General features: G+C 37.2%; 1 protein-coding gene across 6 annotated transcripts in view; it reads right to left on the bottom strand.

Moving 5' to 3' along the window:
- SPATA5 (spermatogenesis associated 5) overlaps nucleotides 1-23,062 on the bottom strand; it is a 407,907-nt gene that overhangs the window by 274,808 nt on the left and 110,037 nt on the right. For 5 of the 6 annotated variants that reach the window (XR_004055479.1, XM_010362515.2, XM_030925424.1 and 2 more), the window contains exons 12-13: nucleotides 19,872-19,925; nucleotides 18,998-19,077 (exon numbers count right to left, since the gene is read on the bottom strand). Coding sequence is in view for 5 of the 6 variants with exons in the window: in XM_010362515.2 (XP_010360817.1) it covers nucleotides 18,998-19,077; nucleotides 19,872-19,925 (134 nt within the window). In the remaining variant the exon portion in view is untranslated. Of the gene's footprint in view, nucleotides 1-16,099; nucleotides 16,152-18,997; nucleotides 19,078-19,871; nucleotides 19,926-23,062 lie in introns of those variants that run through there. The other variant, XM_030925429.1, reaches the window with a different exon arrangement.

Genomic DNA, 23,062 nt, shown 5'->3' with positions numbered 1-23,062 from the left:
GTCCCAAAAAACCGAAAAAAAAAATTTCATTTACACACACACACACCACACACACACACACACACACACACACACACAAAGCACAGGGTTTGAGTTTCCCCAAAATGATCTTGGGTAGAATAACAACTGCACCAGAAAAAACAAGTATAAATCTGTGGTACTTCTGAAACATCTAGATGGAAGTATTTTAAAGATAGATAGGCCTGAGTTCAGTATATAGTAGATAGTACTCAGTAGATAGGCCTGAGTTCAAAATAAGGCTAAAGACAATGTTGCAGTTGTCTTTATTTCTACATTGATTTCTTCTGGGGGTCAAAAGCAAAAATTCTCCTTTAAGAGGGGGAAAAAAATCCCTAACCCAAGATATAAAATGTCACTGAATATATACTGACTGGTACTCTCTTCTATGTTTACTTGTTTATCACCCCCCACCCAAAAAAAAGGCTAAGAGACTGACTCCCCCAATCTCTAAAAAAACAAATAAAATATAAATAAAGGCAATCTAAATGTATATAAATTTTCATCATATAATTAAAAAATAATTTTGTATCTTAAACCCTAGGATTAATGTTGTAAACATGAATTACGGTACACATTAACAGATAACTAAGTTAAAAGACTATAATATCTAACCTTTATTATAAGCAGTTTTTACATAAGAACTCATCAGAAAATAAGGAAAAACTAAAACCATATAACTGTTTTTGATTTTGAATTTGTTTTAAATCACAGGTAAGAAAAAAACCGTTCATGCAGCCATTTTAATCTGAGACCGGGTCTCACTGTCGCCCAGACTGGAGTGTAGTGGTGCCATCTTGGCTCACTGTAGCCTCAAACACTTGGGCTCAAGTGATCTTGCCTCAGCCTCCCAAGTAGCTGGAACTATAGTTGTGCACCACCATGCCTGGCTAATTTTTAAAAATTTTTTCTAGAGATGGGAGTCTCATGTTGCTCAGGCTGGTCTGGAACTCCTGGGCTCATGCGATTGTCTCACTTTTGCCTCCCAAAGTGCTGAGATTATAGGCATAAACCACTGCACCCAGTTCAGGGAGCTCTCTTTGTTGTAGCTGTTGTTGTTTGTTTTTTGAGATGGAGTTTTGCCCTTGTTGCCCAGGCTGGAGTGCAATGGCACGATCTCGGATCACTGCAACCTCTGCCTCCCGGGTTCAATTGATTCTCCTGCCTCAGCCTCCCCAGTAGCTTGGATTACAGGCATGTGCCACCACGCCCAGCTAATTTTGTATTTTTAGTAGAGATGGGGTTTCTCCATGTTGGTCAGGCTGGTCTCGAACTCCCAACCGGTGATCCACCTGCCTCAGCCTCCTTAAGTGCTAGGATTACAGGCGTGAGCCACAGTGCCCGGCTAGTTCAGGAAGCTTTCTAATGGCATTTTTTAAGTGCTGACAGCTCATTGACACACTATCCCATTCTATTAACATGTACTCATCTAAAGTTACTTTAAGAATGGGTAAATCAGCACTCTGCGAGGCCAAAGCAGGTGGATCACTTGAGGTCAGGAGTTTGAGACCAGGTTCAGCAAAATGGTGAAACCCTGCCTCTACTAAAAAATACAAAAATTAGCCAGGTATGGTGGCGGGCGCCTGTAATCCCAGCTACATGAGAGGCTGAGGCAGGAGAATCGCTTGAACCTGGGAGGCAAAGGTTGCAGTGAGCCAAGATTGGGTAAATCATTTCACAAACAGAAACATTACCAATATCCTAATTGCTTTAGACGCTCAACTCAACACAAGGCATTAAGTAAGCTACAGTAAAAACAGTGATTATAAAGAGATAAAACAGGACAGGCACAGTGGCTCATGCCTGTAATCCCAGCACTTTGGGAGGTCGAGGGGGGCGGATCACAAAGTCAGGAGTTCGAGACCTGTCTGGCCAACATGGTGAAACCCCATCTCTAGTAAAAAAAAAATACACAAAAATTAGCTGGGTATGGTGGCATGCGCCTGTAATCCCAGCTACTCGGGAGGCTGAGGCAGGAGAATGGCTTGAACCCAAGAGGCAGAGGTTGCAGTGAACCAAGATGTCGCCACTGCACTTCAGCCTGGGTGACAGAGCAAGACACCATCCCCAACCCCCACAAAAAAAGAAATCGAACAATTGAGAAGAGCCCAAAATACCATGTATTCAACAAAAGCATAGACATCTCTATTCATCCAATTCCTCAAAACCCTACATTCTATAAATGAAAGAAGAAATTTTTTGAAAAAGGCTTTCTAGAGTATCATTCAGCTTTAATCCCATCTCCCTTTTAATTTTCTCTTAAGAAGAGGAGAGATCCTAGTGAATTACAATCTGTGAAACAAGCTGAAATACAATCTGGCAAGAGATAAGGCTAATACAGTAAAAACAAAAATTCACATGAACTACAGCAAAATTTTTAAAAAGCTGAATTTCACCAGGGACTTGGAATCCATAAGAAAACCATCAAAGGGAAATCCTAAACCTAAAAACTATAATAAATAAAATTAAGAATTCAAAAGATAGGCTTAATGGGAGATTAGTGAAAACAGAACAGAGGATTCTTAAAATGGAAGACTGGTTACTAGAAAGCATCCAAATGAATACACAAAGTGAAAAAAAAAAAAAAAGAATGGAAACAGAATAGAGTGCAAAAGGCATATGGAACCCAGTGGAAAGGCCTTAAAAAATGTATAATTGGAGTCCCTTATGAGAGAAGGGAATAAAAGCCATATCTTAAAAAACATTACCTGAGGCTGGGCGCAGTGGCTCATGCCTGTAATCCCAGCACTTTGGAAGGCCAAGACGGGTGGATCACCTGAGGCCAGCAGTTCAAGACTAGCCTGGCCAACATGCTGCAACTCCATCTCTATTAAAAAATACGAAAATGAGCCAGGCGTGGTGGTGTGTGCCTGTAATCCCAGCTACTCAGGAGGCAGAGGCAGGGTGAATTGCTTGAACCTGGGAGGCGGAGGCTGTAGTAAGCCAAGTTCGTGCCACCGCACTCCAGCCTGGGCAACAGAGCGAGACTCTGCCAAAAAAAAAAAAAAAAAAAACTACCTGAAAATGTCCCAAAACTATTGAAAGAAATCAAAGGGATCAAGAATGGCCTCAAAACTATGAAATGCTAAAGGCAATAAAATTACTGCTAACTAAAGAACAGTCTGTGACCACCATTTACATTTAAGATTTATTCCAAAAGTTATCTACGCAAAATAACTTCTGCAATCAGTGACTAACAGTAAAACAGGTACAAACAGGGTGTTTCTGAGTCCTAATTATGAATTATTCTAGAAACAAAAACTGTAGATGTTATGGTACTACTTGTTTGCATATACACTTATAAATGTTCACTGATTAAAAATGTCAACAATACATCTAAATGTTTTAGATACTGCTTTAGTTTTCCTTTCTTTAGTTGACCTGACAAATCCAATGTGAACGTCTTTCAAAATAAATTGCTAAGATTAAGAAACCTATATACTTGAGAGTTTTCTTTGACAAAGAAGTAGTAATGAGCAGAACCACCTGAGAGAAAATGAGTTTGGACAGGAAGAAACATATAAAAGAAATTTCTTTCAAAAAATATTCTCCCCTTCCATAGCAAAGTTTGGGAGGAGTATGAATTACATTTTCACCACATAAATACCTTAAAGATGATAACATTATTCTAGTTCCTTGATATTTTGTAAGAATAAAAAAAAATAGGAGAGATAAATTTATATTTTTAAGAATTCTAAGCATGTATACAAATAAACAAGTTATAATTCATGAAGAATAAAATTATTTTAAAACATCATTTTTGTCAATACTGTTTCAAAAAGTAAAAATCTATAATAAAGATACAGCTTATAAGTTTTAAAAAAACTAAAATATTTTAACATCATTTCCTTAAGAGAAAGAAGAAAGAAAAGGAGATAGGCAGGAGAACGTAACCATTTTTTTTTTCAGTTTAAAAAAAAGATTAAGAATTCATGTTTTAAACATCTTAAAAAGCTTGACATACAGCATGGTAACGATAATTATAATGTATTACATATTTGAAAATGCTAAGACAGTAGATTTTAAAAGCTCTCATCACACAAAATGTGTCAAATATGTGAGGATATAGATATGTCAATTAGCTTTATGTTATCATTTTACGTGTATACATACAGCAAAACATCACATTGTACACACAATTTTTGTCAATTAAAATGTGAACACAAACATTACATATAACTCCAAATAAAACATGTTAATATTATGGTAATAAATTTACCTATAGAATACAATCTCTATCCCTAGGAAAGAGGTTGGTTCTTCCATAAACAAATGCATTTTGAATAAATCATTTCCAATATCATGAAACTTTTGAACTAAAGAAATGCATGTTAGACTGGACTTCTTGAAAAACAGCTCTAGAGAAAAGCAAAATTACATTGTGTTGCACATACTGCATTTTCTCATAATGTTTAAAATTATGGTAAATTATGGATGTTTAAAATTCCAGCTATGTTATACAGCTGACAATTACATTTTGACAAATATTTAAGAGAGTCGAACAACATCAAGGATTTCTTAAGTTTCCTTGCTCACTTTTTTGGACTGTTTTAAAAATAATCTCCTCAAAAGATATCTGATTCCCATAATCAAAATTAAACCTCTTTGTTTCTGATAAACCATTTTTTTGCAGCATTAATAAAGCTCAGTATATAATTCTGTTTACACTAGGAAGTTTACCTGTGCCTCACTTCTAGTGTTGAAAATGCAGAATTCTGGCTTCCCACACAGTGCTGTGAGGGGAAATTAAGTAATTATGAAGATTACCTATTGTTCATTGTTCACTGAATACCTACTTCCTAGCCACTGTATTAATAAGAGGTGACACATGTATAAGTTGCTCTGTGTCATGCCTTACAGGTATTAGTTCATTAATCCCAATAATAGTGCTATAAGGTAAATACTACTGTAAGGGCCATTAAAAAACTGAGATAGAAAGGTTGAATGGCTTAAGATTCCACAACCAGCAAATAAAAGAGTTGGGATTTAAATACACATTCACTTGATTCCAGAGCCTATACTCATTCCATCATAAATAAGTTTTTAAAATTTTGTAAGCCAAATACGCCAATGTGCCAGAGTAAAGCTGAAATATCTACTACAGCCATCTTTTAATCAGTACTCTAGAAGAAAAACAAAAGCTTATTATTTATTACAGTTGAAAGGAAGCTGTACTGAAGAAATATTTAACAATGAAGAAATAATCAACAAAACTTGAAAAATATGAAAGCAAAAACCATTTGATATGTGTCCAAAATCAATAATGTCTTGAGTAATCTAGCTTATCACCTACATGATAAACTAGATTTCAGATTATGATCAACATTCAGCAGGAACCTATTTTAGATTAATAAGATATCCTATAAAGGCAGAAAGACACACAAGTTACCTTTGTCAGCTATTATAGAGATGTAAAAGCTGCATGCGCTCTACGTAACTGCAGATTTGTATAAACTGTTAACATAGGGAGTGACATAAAAGCATGTATTTTTCCATTTTGCCATGATTTCCCAGTAAAAATTCCACACTAACACAGACAATATTCATTACATTTGTATAGTTTTCATTCAAACACAGGATAAAAGAAACAAGTGATTATTTTTTGGAGGGGGACGGAGTTTCGCTCTTGTTGTCCAGGCTGGAGCATAAGGGCGCAATGTCAGCTCACTGCAACCTCTGCCTCCTGGGTTCAAGCGATTCTCCTGCCTCGGCCTCCTGAGTAGCTGGGATTACAGGCACCTGCCACCACGCCCGGCTAATTTTATATTTTTAGTAGAGATGGGGTTTCTCCATGTTGGTCAGGCTGGTCTTGAACTCCCAATCTTAGGTGATCCACCTGCCTTGGCCTCCCAAAGTGCTGGGATTACAGGCGTGAGCTACTGCACCCGGCCCGAGAAACAAGTGATTCTTAAACTCAGAGTTCAATCTACCACCGGCCAAAAGACATTTTTTGAAAAGATTTTTTTCCCAATCCTGAACCTGCATGCACTGATATCATGAACATAATCCAACACAAGAAATAATAAGGAAAATTAATATGTCAATTCAAACTTATTTTCTGACAGCAAACTATCTAGAAATTTAAGCAGATTAAATGCTTTTAAACGTGCCATTTTCCTAATATCACAGATCTAGAAATAGTAAAGTAAAAAATAGGAATCTATAATAATCATAAGAAACAATAACCCAAAGAAAACCAATAAACCTTCATTGACTAGTACTCATTGGCAAGGTTGCTTTGAATTTGGGAAAGGACTTTGATATTTAATATGCTTGGGTTCAAACGGCAACATTTCACCTTGTTTGTTGTCTGTGAGCCTCGGTTTTCTCAGTCAAAACATGCTAAGTATCATACTTGCCTAGTGAGTGTGACTGAGTATTTGTCTCTTCCCAAAATGCCTATGTTGAAATCTAACCCCCAAAGTGATGGTATCTGAAGGTGGATCTCTGGGAGGTAATTAGGTCATGAAGGTGGAGACCTCATGTATGGATTAGTATCCTTGTAAGAAAGTCCCCAGACTGCTCCTTGGCCCCTTTCACCATGTAAGGACACAGTGAGAAGATGGCATTCTATAAAGAAGGAAGCAGCCCTCACCAGATATCAAATGTGACAGCACCTTGATCTTACAGTTCACAACCTCCAGAACTGTAACAAACTTTTTGTTTCTAAGCCACTCAGACTAAACTATGCTGTTTTAACAGCCCAAGGGGACTAAGACACTTCCTCAAAATTAAATAAAACATATAAAGGATCTAGCATAGTACTTAGCACAAAGAAAATGTCAATAGATAGCAGTTTGGGGCATTATAATAATTATAATTGTAAAAATTAATTAAATATTAATTTTCAGTCATTGTGTCAGCACTGTAATTGGCATAATGAAGATACCTTTTAAATCTTTCAAAGTTGTAAATTAAACTAACAGGTGTGTGACACGTAAATATTTGCTGAAATAAAGCAAGAATGTGATGTCTGGTAGAAGATTTTCAGAAGCGTCAAACAGCACAGGTCAACAGATGCATCCAGATTAACAGTCAGTTCCTTACTTAGCCTTACTTACAATATGGTTCAAAGTATCAAACTTCCTTAAATTTTGCCATGAAAACCACCAAGCAAATACTAAGATCAGAACTGCTCCTCTGATATACTACATAACTATGAGGCATGCCCAGAACAGTCAGCCTTTAATACACTCCTAACAGAGATTTTGTTACTATATTACTAGGAGATTATTAAGACATTGGTAATTAAAGTACTTCACATTTTAGTCTTAACTGTTTTAGTTGTTCAAATGTAGTAATTGCTTAGCTTCTCAAATTCTTCAAGTAATTATTTATTTTACATAGCTAAGATTTCCAGATAAGAATGTTTATACTTTTCAGATATTTTTATAATTAAACAAATTTTTTAAGTAAATCCTTCTAAAATAGACAAAATATTATTAACAACATACTGTAAGATTCTGTGCTCAGATGCAGAAATGCTTGACTCAGGAAATAGGCCAATAAAAAGAAAATCCGTATTTCTTTGGTTTTTTGAATCTATATCAAAAGTTCTCTTCATCTGTTTTTTTTTTCTACCTACCCTCTTTCTTTGTGTATTCCCAGTCAACTCAGCTTTTGTTTGGGAAGAGGGTGCCACAGGATTCTATACAGCATTTGTTCTTGATAACACAGGATCATTATTTATGTGCTTTAAGTATGGTTGTAGAAATACAGGATTTGGAACCTACTAACTTAGGTGCTTGCTTACGCAAAAAAAAGACTGTTAAATTACCCTACAATAAAATAAGAGTGACTGAATGGCCTTTTGTGCAGAGAGTAACACGGAGACCTTTCTACAAATTAATTAATACAGCATGGATGGCAGCAGTCTTTTTCAAAATGTGTTCTCACTGGCCTAAAATGTATGATGCTCATCACTGATGCTATCCTTTGTTGGCCTTTAATTACTGCTGCTAACAGCTACATTAAAAAGAATATCTATCATTTCTGTATACTTGGCGCACTGCCAAAGTTTTGTGAGTCAAACTCACTTTTAAATTTAGTGTGTTCACAAACCATTAAATATTTTTAACACGGCTTAGCACTTCATTAATTCTTTTTGGAGTTCTTTGAGAGGTGAATTATTCCAAAGCTTACCAATGATTCTTTACCATGAAGATGATGATGCTTCTATGAACATTAATGCAGGAGAAAAAATTCTGTAAGAGTCTCAGTTTAAATTTTAAAAGTCTCAAATTTTAAAAGAAAATTTGTTCATATATGGTACTAAGTCGAACTCTGAATAACCAGCAGAGTGATCATAATCTCTAGTTTCTCTGAGTTTCTATTCCCTTATTCAAAAAACTACCTGTGTGCATCTTTGCTAGGTGCTGTAGTGGACATCTGAGGTAAGAGGATGAAGACATTTTCATTTCCTTGAAGATTTCATTCTTGTTGGCAGGTATGAATGAGGGAGCAAATTTAAATAATATATACACAGGTCCTTTTGAGATTTAAAATTGTGATTCTATGCTGTTATTATGTAGCATCTATGTGCAGCTACTTAATTCATTACTTTTAATAAATATTCATATTTAGAAATGTATTATTGACACCTCCAATCAGGTACTTCTAAATAAAAGGCAGTGAAACTCAAACTTTTCCAATTTGCTATTTGTTGTAGAGGGAAACAGTGGCTGTAATTAATGCTGAAGATTAGGTGATGATAATTCTTTGCATTCCTATTACCCATACTGTCTTTGTTCTTTATTTCCACAGATCACTGAAAGCTAGCTAGAGAAAAGCATAGTGAAAATGTTTTATGAACTGAGAAATATTCTTGGCTGACTTTCAAAGCTTCAGTAGGAAACAAAATCCATAAAACTGACATCCTAGGAAATCAAAAACAACTCTATGAAAAAGTTTAAATACAAATGTTTAATCACTAACATAATGAAATGATTTCATAAAACTTTATTATCTGCTAGACATAAGCAACACAGTAGGGGAAAATGTTCACCTAATATATAATCCAGACATTCCCAAAGCATTAACTCTCTTTTCCCTTCAAAAGTCAAGCCCCCTTTCCAAATTATTCCTATTAAAAAGACATATAGGACCACAGATCAAAAGAATATTATGGTATCTTAAAACTTGGGTAGGCAAACTATAGGCACAGACCAAATCTGACCAACCGTTTTCTCATTTGATTACATATTTTCCATGGCTGCTTTTGCACTACAGCAACAGAGATGAATAGTGGTAACACAGACTGTATGGCCCAAAAACCTGAAAACATTTACTAACTGGCCTGTTTCAGAAAAAAATTTGCTTATCCCTATTTCTAAGAAACCTCACTCCCATTATGGTAATTATTATACTGGTTCTATTTTTCAGTACTAAAAATTTCACAGAATACATGAATTTACTAACTCCTCCAATAAAATAAAATGCCCTACCCAAATTATACACCAGCATCTTATATATTCATCTTTAATTTTAAAATATTTTTTCCTAGTATACATCTTAAATATCATAACAAGTCCCAAATGGTAGGCACGTAAATTTGTTCACTTTTTTTGTTGTTGTTGTTGTTGTTTTTTTTGAGAAACAGACTCGCCCTGTCGCCCAGTCTGGAGTGCAGTGGCGCAATCTCAGCTCACTGCAACCTACACCTCCCAGGTTCAAGCGATTCCCCTGCCTCAGCCTCCTGAGTAGCTGGGACTACAGGCACTCGCCACCACACCTAGCTAATTTTTTGTATTTTAGTAGAGACAGGGTTTCACCATGCTGGCCAGGATGGTCTCGATCTCCTGACCACGTGATACACCCACCTCAGCTTCCCAAAGTGCTGGGATTACAGGTCTGAGTCACCATTCCCGGCCTCATTTTCTTAAAATCTACCTTCTCACACACCCACAGTCAAAACTGGCTTGTAAGAAAGCCCAAAAAAGAAGGCTAGCCAACATATATTGCTCTGAGTTAAAGCACTACTTACGATAATTTTCATGGTACATGTAAAATGCAGGCAAACTTTGATTTTAAAGGTGAGATAGCTACAGTAAGAAACCTATGTGTCCTACAACAATAACAAAGAATTCCCAGTTTCTAGTAAAATGCTGCAACAGGCCATCTCTCTAAGGAAACTCATCTCATGCCTTTGAAAAAGTATGCTATAGTACTTAGTCACAACTTATAGACAAAATACAAATAAAAAAATTCATAGAACTTTCATACCACATAAAACTATTATTAAGAGAAAATCTGTTACACATTTTCCATTTCTTCTTTTGCTTTGTTTTCCTCAGCATTTCTATTTACTGTTTACTATTTAAAATTTACCAATGTGAAACTATGTTATATATAAGGCAATTAGGTATAAACTGGGAAAAACTGTTTACCAGAAAAATGCCCTTGATTTTACCAACTTTCAAAATGGACATACAAATAATAGTGGCTAAAAGTATCTAAGCTGTGACTACTAGAGTTTCTTAAAACATAAAAAAATTCTTCATAAATATTTAGATACATGAGAATTTTTACCCTGAAATAAATGCACTTTTTCTATCCTAAATCCTGATAATATATGAAACAGTAGTAGTATAGTTCAAAGAGCATTAAATCAGAAGACATGAGTTCTAGTCTTGTCTGGGCCACAAAAGAATTACATGTCTCTTCTCTTAAATTCTAGGAGTATCTGTTTCTTCTGAAAAATAAAAGGTTGTACTAGATGACTTCTAAGAACTTTTCCATTTATAAAGTTTTATGATTTTATGAAATTTTAAAAACCCATAAAAATCACATTAAAAAATTTGTAACCCTTCTTGAAAAGTGTCATTTAGAGAAATGATGCCTACAAAAATTTCCTTTACAGTGCGTAGCATCATGAAGTTATTGAATTTACTTCAAATCTGGATATGCTGCTGCTGCTTAAAAGAGGGTACCCCATTTACTGATTGTTATTTTAAAACTCAGACCTCTTTTCAGAATGCCGTTAAGCCTGAGATCTTCATTTTCAATGAAAGCTAGCTCAGAAATTTTTAATTTTTTTCCCTAACCTCTCCAAGTGGAAACCAATTCTGGACTCTTTAAGTGCAGAAACAGCTATAAGAGAAAGCAGTTATTAATATAGATTCTCTAGTGCCACACAGAAGATACCAGCCAGCTTTTAACTGAGCACTTAACCTTTTTCATTTTTAAAAACATATTTAATCATCTTTTTATGTTCTAGTCATAAAATAATATCCCAAAACATTATATAAAGCTTTAGTATTACAAAACAGAATAAATCATCTTCCCTAACTCCTAAACAACAAAATTTTCTTCTATATCTAGGATAATTTTTTTTCATATTTTAAATTTGTGAAGTCAGAATGTCTCCTGCAGTTGGTGATTTCTCAGCACCATTTTCTCAGCGTATTTCTTCAGTAAGTTACATAAAATAATGACGTATCTTATAACTGATGGCATCTTAGAGTGACAAAATGCCATACTGTGTGTCAACTGTAGAATATTTTTTCTAATTCCCAAATGTTTTATTTAATCAGTTTTCCTTCACTAGTATATAAACTCTGTTGAGGTAGATTCATTTCAATCTCAATTACTATATTTCAACCTATATGGAAATCATTATAAGAATATCTTACAAAAATTACTGTAAGAAGAAACATTGAACTTTTCTAGTAGTTACTAAATGCCAGGTATTATGTTAAGCACTACAACATGTATTTACTTCCAAAAACCTAGAACTTGCTATTATTAACTCCACTTTACAGGTGAAGAAACTAAGGCTTAGAGAGGTTAAGGAACCTGCCCTAGGTTCTGTTCACTGTTTTATCCCCAACACAAAGCCTATTGGAGAATGTTCAATAAATGTTTACTGAATGAATGAATGAATGCTTCAAAGGAGAAGCATTCTGCTCTGTTAGATGAACAGAATCATTATAATGTAAGTCACAGAGAAAATGCAAGATAAACATTATAATGTAAGTCACAGAGAAAATGCAAGATAAACAAGCTTGAAAGGTTAGTTAACTACCTAGACCTGGAATCCTGGGCTATGTGGTACAGTAGTTGAACAAAAAAGTGGCTCAGGGTATCTGCTCTATAGTCAATACATCTAAATTCAAATCCCAGCTCTGTTATTAGTGATGCATGCCCTTGAGTAGTTACTTGGGTGTCTATAGTCCCGTTTTCTCACCTGTAAAAGGAAGATGAGAATAGCACCTAAACACAACGATTAGGAGTTAATACAACAAAAGGGCATAATACACTAAGTGGGGTCCAAACAAAAGGAGTCACATTACTTGGAAGTTAAGTAAAAAAGATGAGCCTCTCTAGCTAATGACCCTAAGTTTCAGGAATGTGTTCCTAGTTCCAAATCTGTTCTAGTCCTGCTTGAAGTTTGGCACTACCAAGCAATCACTGTCAGCTAAGGAGTATGATTCAGGATCTCAGGACCCTATGAAATGTCCTGGACAACGGAAGTTGTTATAGGAAATCTATAGGTTAGTCAGTACTCATTTCCTCAGTCAGAGGAGACTGGGCCGACCCTACATGGCTGCACTGTTGATGACAGGATTGCTTCCAAAGCAAGGCTGACTAATAATTTACTGCTCAGTTTGCTCTCCTCACCACCTCATAACCTTGAAAAAGGTAAAAATGTAAGCTAGTCAGGAGGTAAGACAAAGTACTAGAGTCAACTGCCAATTGTATAATATCCTACTTTGCATTCATTCAGGGACCTTTTTGTGAGTTTTTCTTCACTGTAAAGCAAGTTAAGTAGTTTCTAGTATGTAATAAGAACTAAAGGAATGTTACCTAATATTATTAGCCCAGTATAATTCAACTCCCCTTCCTCCCTCAATGTCTCACTCCCTATCATATTATCCATTTTCCAAAGAGCTATGTTACCTTTAACAGCATTTTTAATTTTCCCAAATGTAGTACAACACTTTGAAAAAAGAGTCATACAGCATTTCTTCTAACTTATAATATAAAACATGACAAAAATCCTTATTCAAAGGTACCATAATTTAAATGAACATACAGAAGAAGAGAAGTAAATATCAGGCTTATTTATTCTTCAAGTCCGAAAGAGTCTATTAAACAGGGCAAAGAAGAGGATAAAATATTGGTTATAATTAGATACTTTCATAAACATGAAATATACCATTCTTTTGAAATACAAAGACTTCAATGGCTAATAAGCAAATAATATATATATGCTCTACTTACAATGAGCTGGCTGCAATCCTCTGTTCCATGGCTAATTTACCGTGTCTTATCTTTTGAGTAATTTCAAATAGTCAAAATGATTTGATTTAGCATGAGCAAGACAGTAAAGACTAGCAAATATCATAATTCTTTGCTCAATTGTTAAACATCCTGAATTTGGAAATTAAATTCTTGATAAAAAGAAACCTTCCTCTTCTTCTTCTTTTTTTTTTTTTTTTGAGACACAGTCTCGCTCTGTCACCCAGGCTGGAGTACAGCGGCGCAATCTTGGCTCACTGCAAGCTCTGCCTCCTGAGTTCATGCCATTCTCCTGCCTTAGTCTCCCAAGTAGCTGGGACTACAGGCGCCTACCACCACGTCCCGTTAGTTTTTCGTCTTTTTAGTAGAGATGGGGTTTCACCCTGTTAGCCAGGATGATCTGGATCTCCTGACCTCGTGATCCGCCCATCTCATCCTCCCAAAGTGCTGGGATTACAGTCATGAGCCACCGTGCCCAGCCCAGAAACATTCATCTTTATGCATGGTCATTTTGGGACTAGTTACATGATTTGACCTGAATGTTATAGAAAACAAATGATAGCTTTGGACAAATGAGATCAGTGACTGTTTACAGACTAATATCACACAGAAATGCCTCCTACTTTATGAAATTTTTCTCTGTTTTCCTATTCCATGAGTAGTTTAACAATGCATAAAACTGGTTTAGTATCTTGGGAATTTTATATTTCTGGTATATCTATCAGTAGTTGTTTCTCAGTTTCCATTGTGTTTAATTCAAACAGCCAAAGAACAAAAAAATGAACAAAATAGCTTTGTTTTAGATTTCAAGTAACAGCAAGCTAATTAGATAAAACAATCACTTATAGGCAATACTGATCCATCATATAATTAGGAAAAAAAGACGAAGACCTGAAAACAGAATGTCACTTTATGAGAGTTTTATGGTTACAAAAAACAAACTACATAAGATTCAGTGCAAATAGAGTACAACCAAAACTCTTTAACTGAGACCCATCAGCACTGTATTTCCTCAAATGGAACTTCGTCTTTGCTTTCTGAAATGTCAACATAACTTGATAAATTATGACCAGAAATGTTTCTGTAGAAAAGAAATTGCATAGAATTTATTTCTACAGTCATGTGCCACATAATGAAGTTTGGGTCAATGGCAATCACATATATGAAGGTGGTACCATAAGATCATAGTACTATATTTTTACTCTAACTTTTGTATGTTTATAATCTAACCATTTTCTTACCACTGCCTACAATGGTATTCAGTAAATAACATGCTGTATAAGTTAGTAGCCTAGGAACAGGCTACCTGGTATAGGTAATATAGCTTACTGCTATACCATATGGCTTATTGGTATATATATATATCTTACATAGTAAGAGCTCAATAATTGATAGGTATGATTAACTACTACTAACAACATTGACTGTTTTAACAGAAATACTGGCCATTATTATCAGAAAAAAAAAATGATAGTTTTAAAAAAACCTTTATTTCATAAAAATAAAGGCTAGTAATCTGACGTTTGAAAACCAAATCAAAGTACTACTGCAGATGACTGTTATACTATCTAGCAATAGGCCATATGGTATATAGTGTAGAAGGCTACACCATCTAGGTTTATAAGTTTAAGTATACTCTATGATGTTTGCACAACAATGAAATTGACTAATGACTGAATTTCTCAGTATGTAAACGCCCCCCATCATTAAGTAACACATGACGAGCCATTGAGAGAGGGAGGTATACATTAAACACATGTGTTCTCTGAAAAGTTCAATTTGATGAAGACTACCAGAGGAAATGATATCCAGAAGTTACAAATCATTAGTATCTCTAATGTATCTGGTAATTCCTACTGAGCTAAACTCCTATAAAAGCAAGGTATTTCTACAACGTGCCTTGTCTGGTTTCTCACATCACTTTATTTCAGTGGCATTTTATGAGAACTTTGCTACATATTCGACCTCCCATCTGGTTCATATTTAACAGGTTATCCCACCTGTTCCTTTTTGGGATCCAAAACCAGACGTCTCTGATGTCACATAAATGCAGAAGGTCACACTACTTCAGCAAATTTATCTGGCTTTTCTTCTCTTGTAGTTAGGTAAACTTGAGTTTTTGTAACACTCTGTGCCATCTTAAAACGTAAGTAATAAGAGGGCTTGAGTGCTTCACTTCATAAAGCAAAAAGACTGGTAAGTATTTATGGAATACCAAATGTGAGGGGAGTGGAACACAGGGCAGTTGGTATGGTTTGCCTGTTTTTCCACCCAAATCTCAACTTGAATTGTAGTAATCCTCATGTGTCAAGGGCAGGGCCAGGTGGGGTAATCGAATCATGGAGGTGGTTTCCCCCACACTGTTCTTGTGGTAGTGAATAAGCCCCACAAGATCTAATGGTTTTCTAAAGGGGAGTTGCCTTGCACAAGCTCTCTTTCCTGCCACCACATAAGACATGCCTTTGTTCTTCCTTCACCTTCCTCAATGATTGTGAGGCCTCCCCAGCAATGTGAAACTATGAGTTCATTAAACCTCTTTTTCTTTATAAATTATCCAGTCTTGGGTATTTCTTCATAGCAGCATAAAAATGGACTAATCTAGTAAATTGTTAACAGTAGAGTGGGGTGCTGCTGTAAAGATACCCAAAAATGTGGAAGCAACTTTAGAACTGAGTAACAGGTGAAGGTTGGTACAGTTTGGAGGGCTCATAAGAAAACAGGAAAATGTGGGAAAGTTTGGAACTCCCTAGAGACTTGGAGGGCTCAGAAGACAGGAAGATGTGGGAAAATTTGGAACTTCCTAGAGACGTGTTAAATGGCTTTAACCAAAATGCTGACAGCAATATGGAACAACAAAATCCAGGCTGAGGTGGTCTCAGATGAAGATGAGGAACCTGTTGGGAATGGAGTAAAGGTTACTCTTGCTATACAAAGAGACTGGCGGCATTTTGTCCCTGCCCTAGAGATCTGTGGAACTTTGAACACAAGAGAGATGATTTGGGGTTATCTGGTGGGAGAAATTTCTAAGCAGCAAAGCAGTCAAGATGTGACAGAGCATAAAAGTTTGGAAGTTTGCAGCCTGAAGATGCAGTAGAAAAGAAAAACCCATTTTCTGGGGAGAAATTCAAGCCAGCTGCAGACATTTGCCTAAGTAACAAGGAACCAAATGCTAATGCCAAGACATGGGGAAAATGTATCCAGGGAAGGTCAGAGACCTTCCCAGAAGCCCCTCCTGTCACAGGCCTGCAAACCTAGGAGGGAAAAATGGTTTCCTGGTCCAGGTCCAGGGCCCCCCCTGCTGCTGCTGAGTGCAGCCTCAGGACTTGGTCCCCTGCATCCCAGCCGCGCAAGGTGTGGCTAAAAGGGGCCAAGGTAAAGCCCAGGCCGTGGCTTCAGAGGGTGCAAGCCCCAGCCTTGGCAGCTTCCATGTGGAGTTGGGCCTGTGGGAGGGCAGAAGTCAAGAACTGAGGTTTGGGAATCTCCACCTAGATTTCAGAAGATGTTGGAAATGCCTTGATGTTCAGGCAGAGGTGTGCTGTGGGGGCAGGGCCCTCATGAGAACCTCTGCTAGGGTAGTGAGGAAGGGAAATGTGGGGTCTGAGCTCCCACACAGAGTCCCCACTGGGGCACCACCTAGTGGAGCTGTGAGAAGAGGGTCACCATTCTCCACACCCTAGAATGGTAGGTCCACTGGCAGCTTGCACCATGTGCCTGTGGCACTGTGTTGCTGCAGATACTCAACACCAGCCCATGAAAGCAACCGGAGGGAGGCTGTACCCTGCTAAGCCACAGAGGCAGAACTGCCCAAGACCATGGGAACCCCTCTCTTGCATCAGTGTGACATGGATGTGAGGCATGGATCAAAGGAGATAATTTTGAAGCATTAAGATTTGACTGCCCTGCTGGATTTGGACTTGCATGGGGCCTTTAGTCCCTTAGTTTTGGCCAATTTCTCCCACTTGGAATGGGTGTATTTATCCAATGCCTGTACCCCTGTAATGTCTAGGAAGTAACTAATTTGCTTTTGATTTTATAGGCTCATAGGTGGTAGGGACTTGACTTGTCTCAGATGAGACTTTGGTCTGTGGACTTTTGAGTTAATGCTGAAATGAGTTAAGACTTTTGGGGGACTGTTGAGAAGGCATGATTGATTTTGAAATGTGAAGACATGAGATTTGGAGGGTCCAGGGGCAGAATGATATAGTTTGGCTGTGTCTCCACCCAAATCTCATCTTGAACTGTAGCTCCCATAATTCCCGCATGTTGCGGGAGGGACCCAGTGGGCGATAACTGAATCATGGGGGCAGTTTCCCCCATACTGTTTTCGTGGTAGTGAATCAGTCTCACAAGATCTGATTTTTTTTTGTTTTGTTTTGTTTTTTGAGATGGAGTTTCGCTCTTGTTGCCCAGGCTGGAGTGCAATGGCGCAGTCTCAGCTCATCGCAACCTCCACCTCCCGGGCTCAAGGGATTCTCCTGCCTCAGCCTGCCAAGTAGCTGGAATTACAGGCACCCACTACCACGGCTGGCTAATTTCTGTATTTTTAGTAGAGAGAGGGTTTCACCATATGGGCCAGGCTAGTCTCAAACTCCTGACCTCAAATGATTCGCCCACCTCGGCCTCCCAAAGTGCTGGGATTACAGGTGTAAGCCACCACGAGGCCCGACCTGATGGTTTTATAAGGGGTTTCCCCTTTCACTTGGCTCTCATTCTCTCTTGCCTGTCACCATCTAAGAGATGTCTTTCGCCTTCCACCATGATTATGAGGTCTCCTAGCCACGTGGAACTGTGAGTCCATTAAACCTCTTTTTCTTTATAAATTACCCAGTCTCGAGTATGTCTTTATCAGCAGCATGAAAATGGACTAATATAGTAGTCTACCTCCTAATGATAGGTTCCTAATGACAATTTATACTCTCATCATATGAGGCAGCTCTAACTAAGAAGGATGATAAGAGCAATGTTTCATATCACACTAATGACACTTGTAAGTTGTCTTCACCCTTCACTGTAATTACCATCAGTAAAAAATTTCATAATCAATATATACATCAAGAAACTATGCACAAAGTACATGAATTTATGTTACCCAATATGAACCACTTTTAGTACATATTAAAGGACCGCTATACATTTGTAGAGGAAAAAAACATATACTTATGAATAGTTCTGATATATGTGTGTGTGTGTGTGTGTGTGTGTGTATGTGCATATATATATATACTTGTTTGAAATGACATCATAGATAATCCTCTTTACTGCCTGAGATTCTGGAGCAAAACTATTAATACTAATATTAATTAATATTCTATTTAATTTTATTTTAGGAAATGTTTATTCCAGAGAATTTTAAAATCTGTATAACATATTTTATTATAATTCTGTTCTACTACAAGAATTATGATTAATCCAGTTTTGTTTAGTTTTAATTGTATGTTTACAATAATCCTAATTTTGATAGACAATACTCAGAAGAATCTGTTGATATAAACTATAAAAATTAACTCAAATGCCCAAACAGGTATCAGTGGCTTTTATCCAATATGGATAAAAGTATTATACAGTGATTACATGAAATAATTTAACGGGTATAAGAGGAAAAAATTACATAAACTGAAAACCATTTTAGGCCAAATGTATTAATAGATAAAAGTTGTATACAAAATGCTATTTATACCATAATTGCTATCATTATGTAACATCATATTATTCTATAACAGCAGTGCTATTAAATACTTACCTGCCCCTTTCAACTGCTAAGGCATCCAATTCATCAAAGAAAATAATGGAAGGTGCCACTGCTCTTGCTTTTCGGAAGGTCTGGGGGAAAGAGTGCCACATTAGCTAAAGATAAGCAAACACTAGAAAATTCTGTAGTTGGTTTGTGTTTTCAAACTATATTTAGAACCATATTTATTAGGTACAAGTCAACAAGCCTAGTCACTTTGTATAGACCTTATAATAGATGCTCAGAACTTTATAATGGATGTAAAAGTATCCCCTTCAACAGTACTTAAAGAGACAAGCTACCAATACATATTCATATAGGTGTGAAGGAGGCAATTCAGCTAAGCAATCAGAAAATTTCAGTTAAAATCCCAGCTCCACTACTAGTAACTATGTGACTTTCAGCACTTGGTTTTCCTTCTGTAAGCCTCGATTTCTACATCTATAAAATGGAGATGATAACAAACACCTACCTCAGAAAGTTATTTTAATAATTGAATTTAAAAAAGAACACAAACATTTGGCACAATGCCTGAAATGGTAAGAGCTCAATAAATGATAGGTATTATTAACTATTAGTAACAGCATTAACTATTTTAACAGAAACGCTGGCTATTGTCATCAGAAAAAAATGATAGTTTAAAAAATCTTTATTTGGTAAAAATAAGGGCTGGTAATATGATGTTTAAAAACAAAACTGAAGTATTGCAAATGATCAAAACTGCATTTTTAAATAATAAAATAATATTCACCTGAAGAAAAAAAAATAACCACTAAGATCTGGCTTTGGAAATGCCAAAGTCTGTTACCTAAAACAAAAGGGAAACCGCACAGGACAGAAGTGTGATTCTCCTGTGCTGAGTGCCACTAAAGGCACAATTTCTTACCTCTCTAACTGCTCTTTCAGATTCACCAACATATTTATTCATTAATTCAGGTCCCTGCATGAAAAGAAAACAACTGTTCAGTGTCTTTATAAATGCAATCATGTATATTTCTTCCAATGAAGTAGAAAAAATATATACAAAAGAGAAAAGAAACAAAATCTGCTTATTAATCCCTTTAGTATGCTTATTTTCTCTGTGTGTTATTTATGCCTTAAAAGTGAAAGCCATTCTACGTTCCAAAAACCACACTTCAATACAAAAGAAAGGCTGTGACTAATCACAATATATTAACAACTTATTCATCATCTGTCTATAACTCTATCCACATTTTTACACTCAATCAGATGTGGTGCTAGGCACAGAAGATGGAACAGCCATTTGGAAGACAAACAAATAGGTAACATCCACATATTCCCAGGCCGAACCACTGGCTAGTTCTAAGCAAGTCTACTTATCAGATCTGAAGATGTGCATTTTTTGACATTAATATTTCTGAACTTTAATATTTTTCTTATGTCTCAAATGCCTAGAATATCAAATACTGTAAGAAACACAGTAGACTTTCTTTTTTTACCACATACATAACTACTTTCTTAGGATACATTGTCACCCCAAGAAGTTATGAATTAAATTGTCCCATAATGATAGATGACCTCAGCTGTGGGGATGTTTCTCCCAGCATCTGGCTATTCTGACACTCATACATCCCAAAGAACAACATCCCAAAGAACAACATCCCAAAGAATAAGACATATGTGTGTGTCTCTTTCCCTCTCACGGTGTGTGCACGAGCATGCATGCACACACACACATACACACACCCTTACTTTGAACAAGATTCATATTCTATTCCATGCAGATCACGGGTCCAGCCAATTCCGAGGATATAACCAGACACTGACTTAAGTATTTCCTAAACAATTTATATTAATTTTTAAAAATCTGACTGACTGAAACACATAGGCAAACCCTAGCAGAATGTTAACTAATCCCAAACTGGTATGGGCAGTATTTGGCTTCATATAAACACCATATTACAAGGAAAATTAGCAGACAGTATGATAAGTACTATAATAGAGCAATGCACAGGTATCATCAAAACATACAGAAGAAACTTCTTTGAGTCAAGGAATGTTCCTAGAGAAAGTAACATTTCAGGTGAGTCCTCAGTTGATTTATTCACACCCTCAAAAATATGAAATACATCAAGATGCAGGAAGAAATCAAAAAGATCTCTGATGTGCCAAAATAGATGTTACTATATGAACTTTCTTGTAGAAGAGCTCTTAAGGTCTTTATGCACAGTTCATTGACTTTTAAATTACATACAACAAATACACTTGAACAGAACTGATATAAGAATTTACTATACATGAAGCATAGGGTGCAGGGAGATTGTGGCAGTCAATAAAGCTACTTAAAGTGGGAGGCAGGGGTTCAGATTTTATCCTGTAAGCCATAGGAAGGGTTTTATGAAAGTTAAGTGATAACAGGGATATTAATGAAAGATGATTCTGGCCACAGTATAAAAGATGGTTAGGAGGAACATTAAGAGTCCAGAAGTTGAGAGACCAGTTATAAAATGTTTAGAATAGTAAAGGGGAAAAATAATGAGGAACAAGTTTAAGACAAATGAGTGCAATGGAAATGAGAAGATAGCCACAAAAACAATCAAAAATTTAAATTAATTTGTTGTGGATAGCAAAATGTGAAGATGAGAGAGAGTGGGGTACAGAATAATTCAAATTTGACTTAAAACTACTAATTTTTTTTTGAGACAGTCTTGCACTGTCGCCCAGGCTGAAGTGCAGTGGTGTGATCTTGGCTCACTATAAGCTCCGCCTCCCGGGTTCACACCATTCTCCTGCTTCAGCCTCCTGAGTAGCTGGGACTACAGTTGCCCGCCACCATACCTGGCTAATTTTTTGTACTTTTAGTAGAGACAGGGTTTCACCATGTTAGCCAGGATGGTCTCGATCTCCTGACCTCATGATCCGCCCGCCTTGGCCTCCCAAAGTAACATTACTATTTTTAATGTTCACGATAATGACTTAATCCATTAAAAAAAGGATGCTCAACATATTCAGTGTAGCAATTTCTCTTAAGTATGTAGTTCACAGAGTGACGTCTTGGTGAAACAAAAGGTAACCTGCTCATATATGCCCCCAATAAAAAGAATTATCCATCCATCCATAACTGTGAAACCCTAAAACACAGGAAGGTCACTTAGATAGGGTACACTAACACCTAAGTGGCTGATCTGCTCCACTAAGCTTGCTTTTGCATTCAAGCCCAGAAGTACCCTTTTCCCTCAAGGGGCTTGACTATAGCCCCATTTGACTTTGAGCCTGCAACCAAAATCAACTGCCAAAGAGTTCAGAGACATACATACTAATGACTTGGCAGAAAAGCTCATCAGTCCGCTGATACTCATCTCAGTAGTGAACCTGGACGTTGAACTGTGGCACTGCTCCAGGCCTCCCTAGCTGAGATCCTGGCTCATAGTTGCTTACACAAGAACCCAGGGGGAGATTCACACAAATCACATGGCCCAGGACTTTGATCCTCCCTGACAGGCTCACCAGCCTCTATCCCACAACATACCTTGAGAAGACCCAGTCTCAGCCCCACCCAGTGCAGTAGAGGAACTATCCTATCTGTGCTGAGACCTGCTGGGAGATGCATGCCACTCTGAGCCAACAAGACAAGCTTCCCAAATCTGTCCCTACAGCAGAGTCCAAGGGGGCTCAGTCTTAGCTCCAGCCTCTCCTGCTGCAGTCTGGGAGCTATCTCATCTATGTAGGGACCTTCCGGGAGACACATGCTCATCTGAGCCAATGTGACAAGAACACCAACCTCCATCCCACTGCAGATTCCAAGGGAGCCCCGTCTCAGTACCAGCCCCCACTGTTACAGTCAAGCACTTTTGCAGTGACCAGCTGAGTGATGCATGCTGATCTGAGCAAATACATCGGGGCCAGCCTCCTTCACACAGCAGATCCCAAAGCAGCCCAGGCTCAACTCTAGGCCTTCTTACTGCAGTTAGCAGCCCATCCTGCCTATGCAGAAATATGCTGAAAGGCACATTCATCTGAGCGACTGGGACAGTCTTCCGGACTCAGATCCTTGGCCAGCATTTCCATGCAGCCCAAGTATCTGCCTTGGGTCTACTCCAGATCCATCTGGGCCAG

The sequence above is a fragment of the Rhinopithecus roxellana genome, chromosome 2 (genome assembly GCF_007565055.1).
Source record: "Rhinopithecus roxellana isolate Shanxi Qingling chromosome 2, ASM756505v1, whole genome shotgun sequence".
NCBI lineage: Eukaryota > Metazoa > Chordata > Mammalia > Primates > Cercopithecidae > Rhinopithecus > Rhinopithecus roxellana.
The sequence above is the reverse complement of the archived record's forward strand: the minus strand, read 5'-3'. Positions and strand labels throughout refer to the sequence as shown.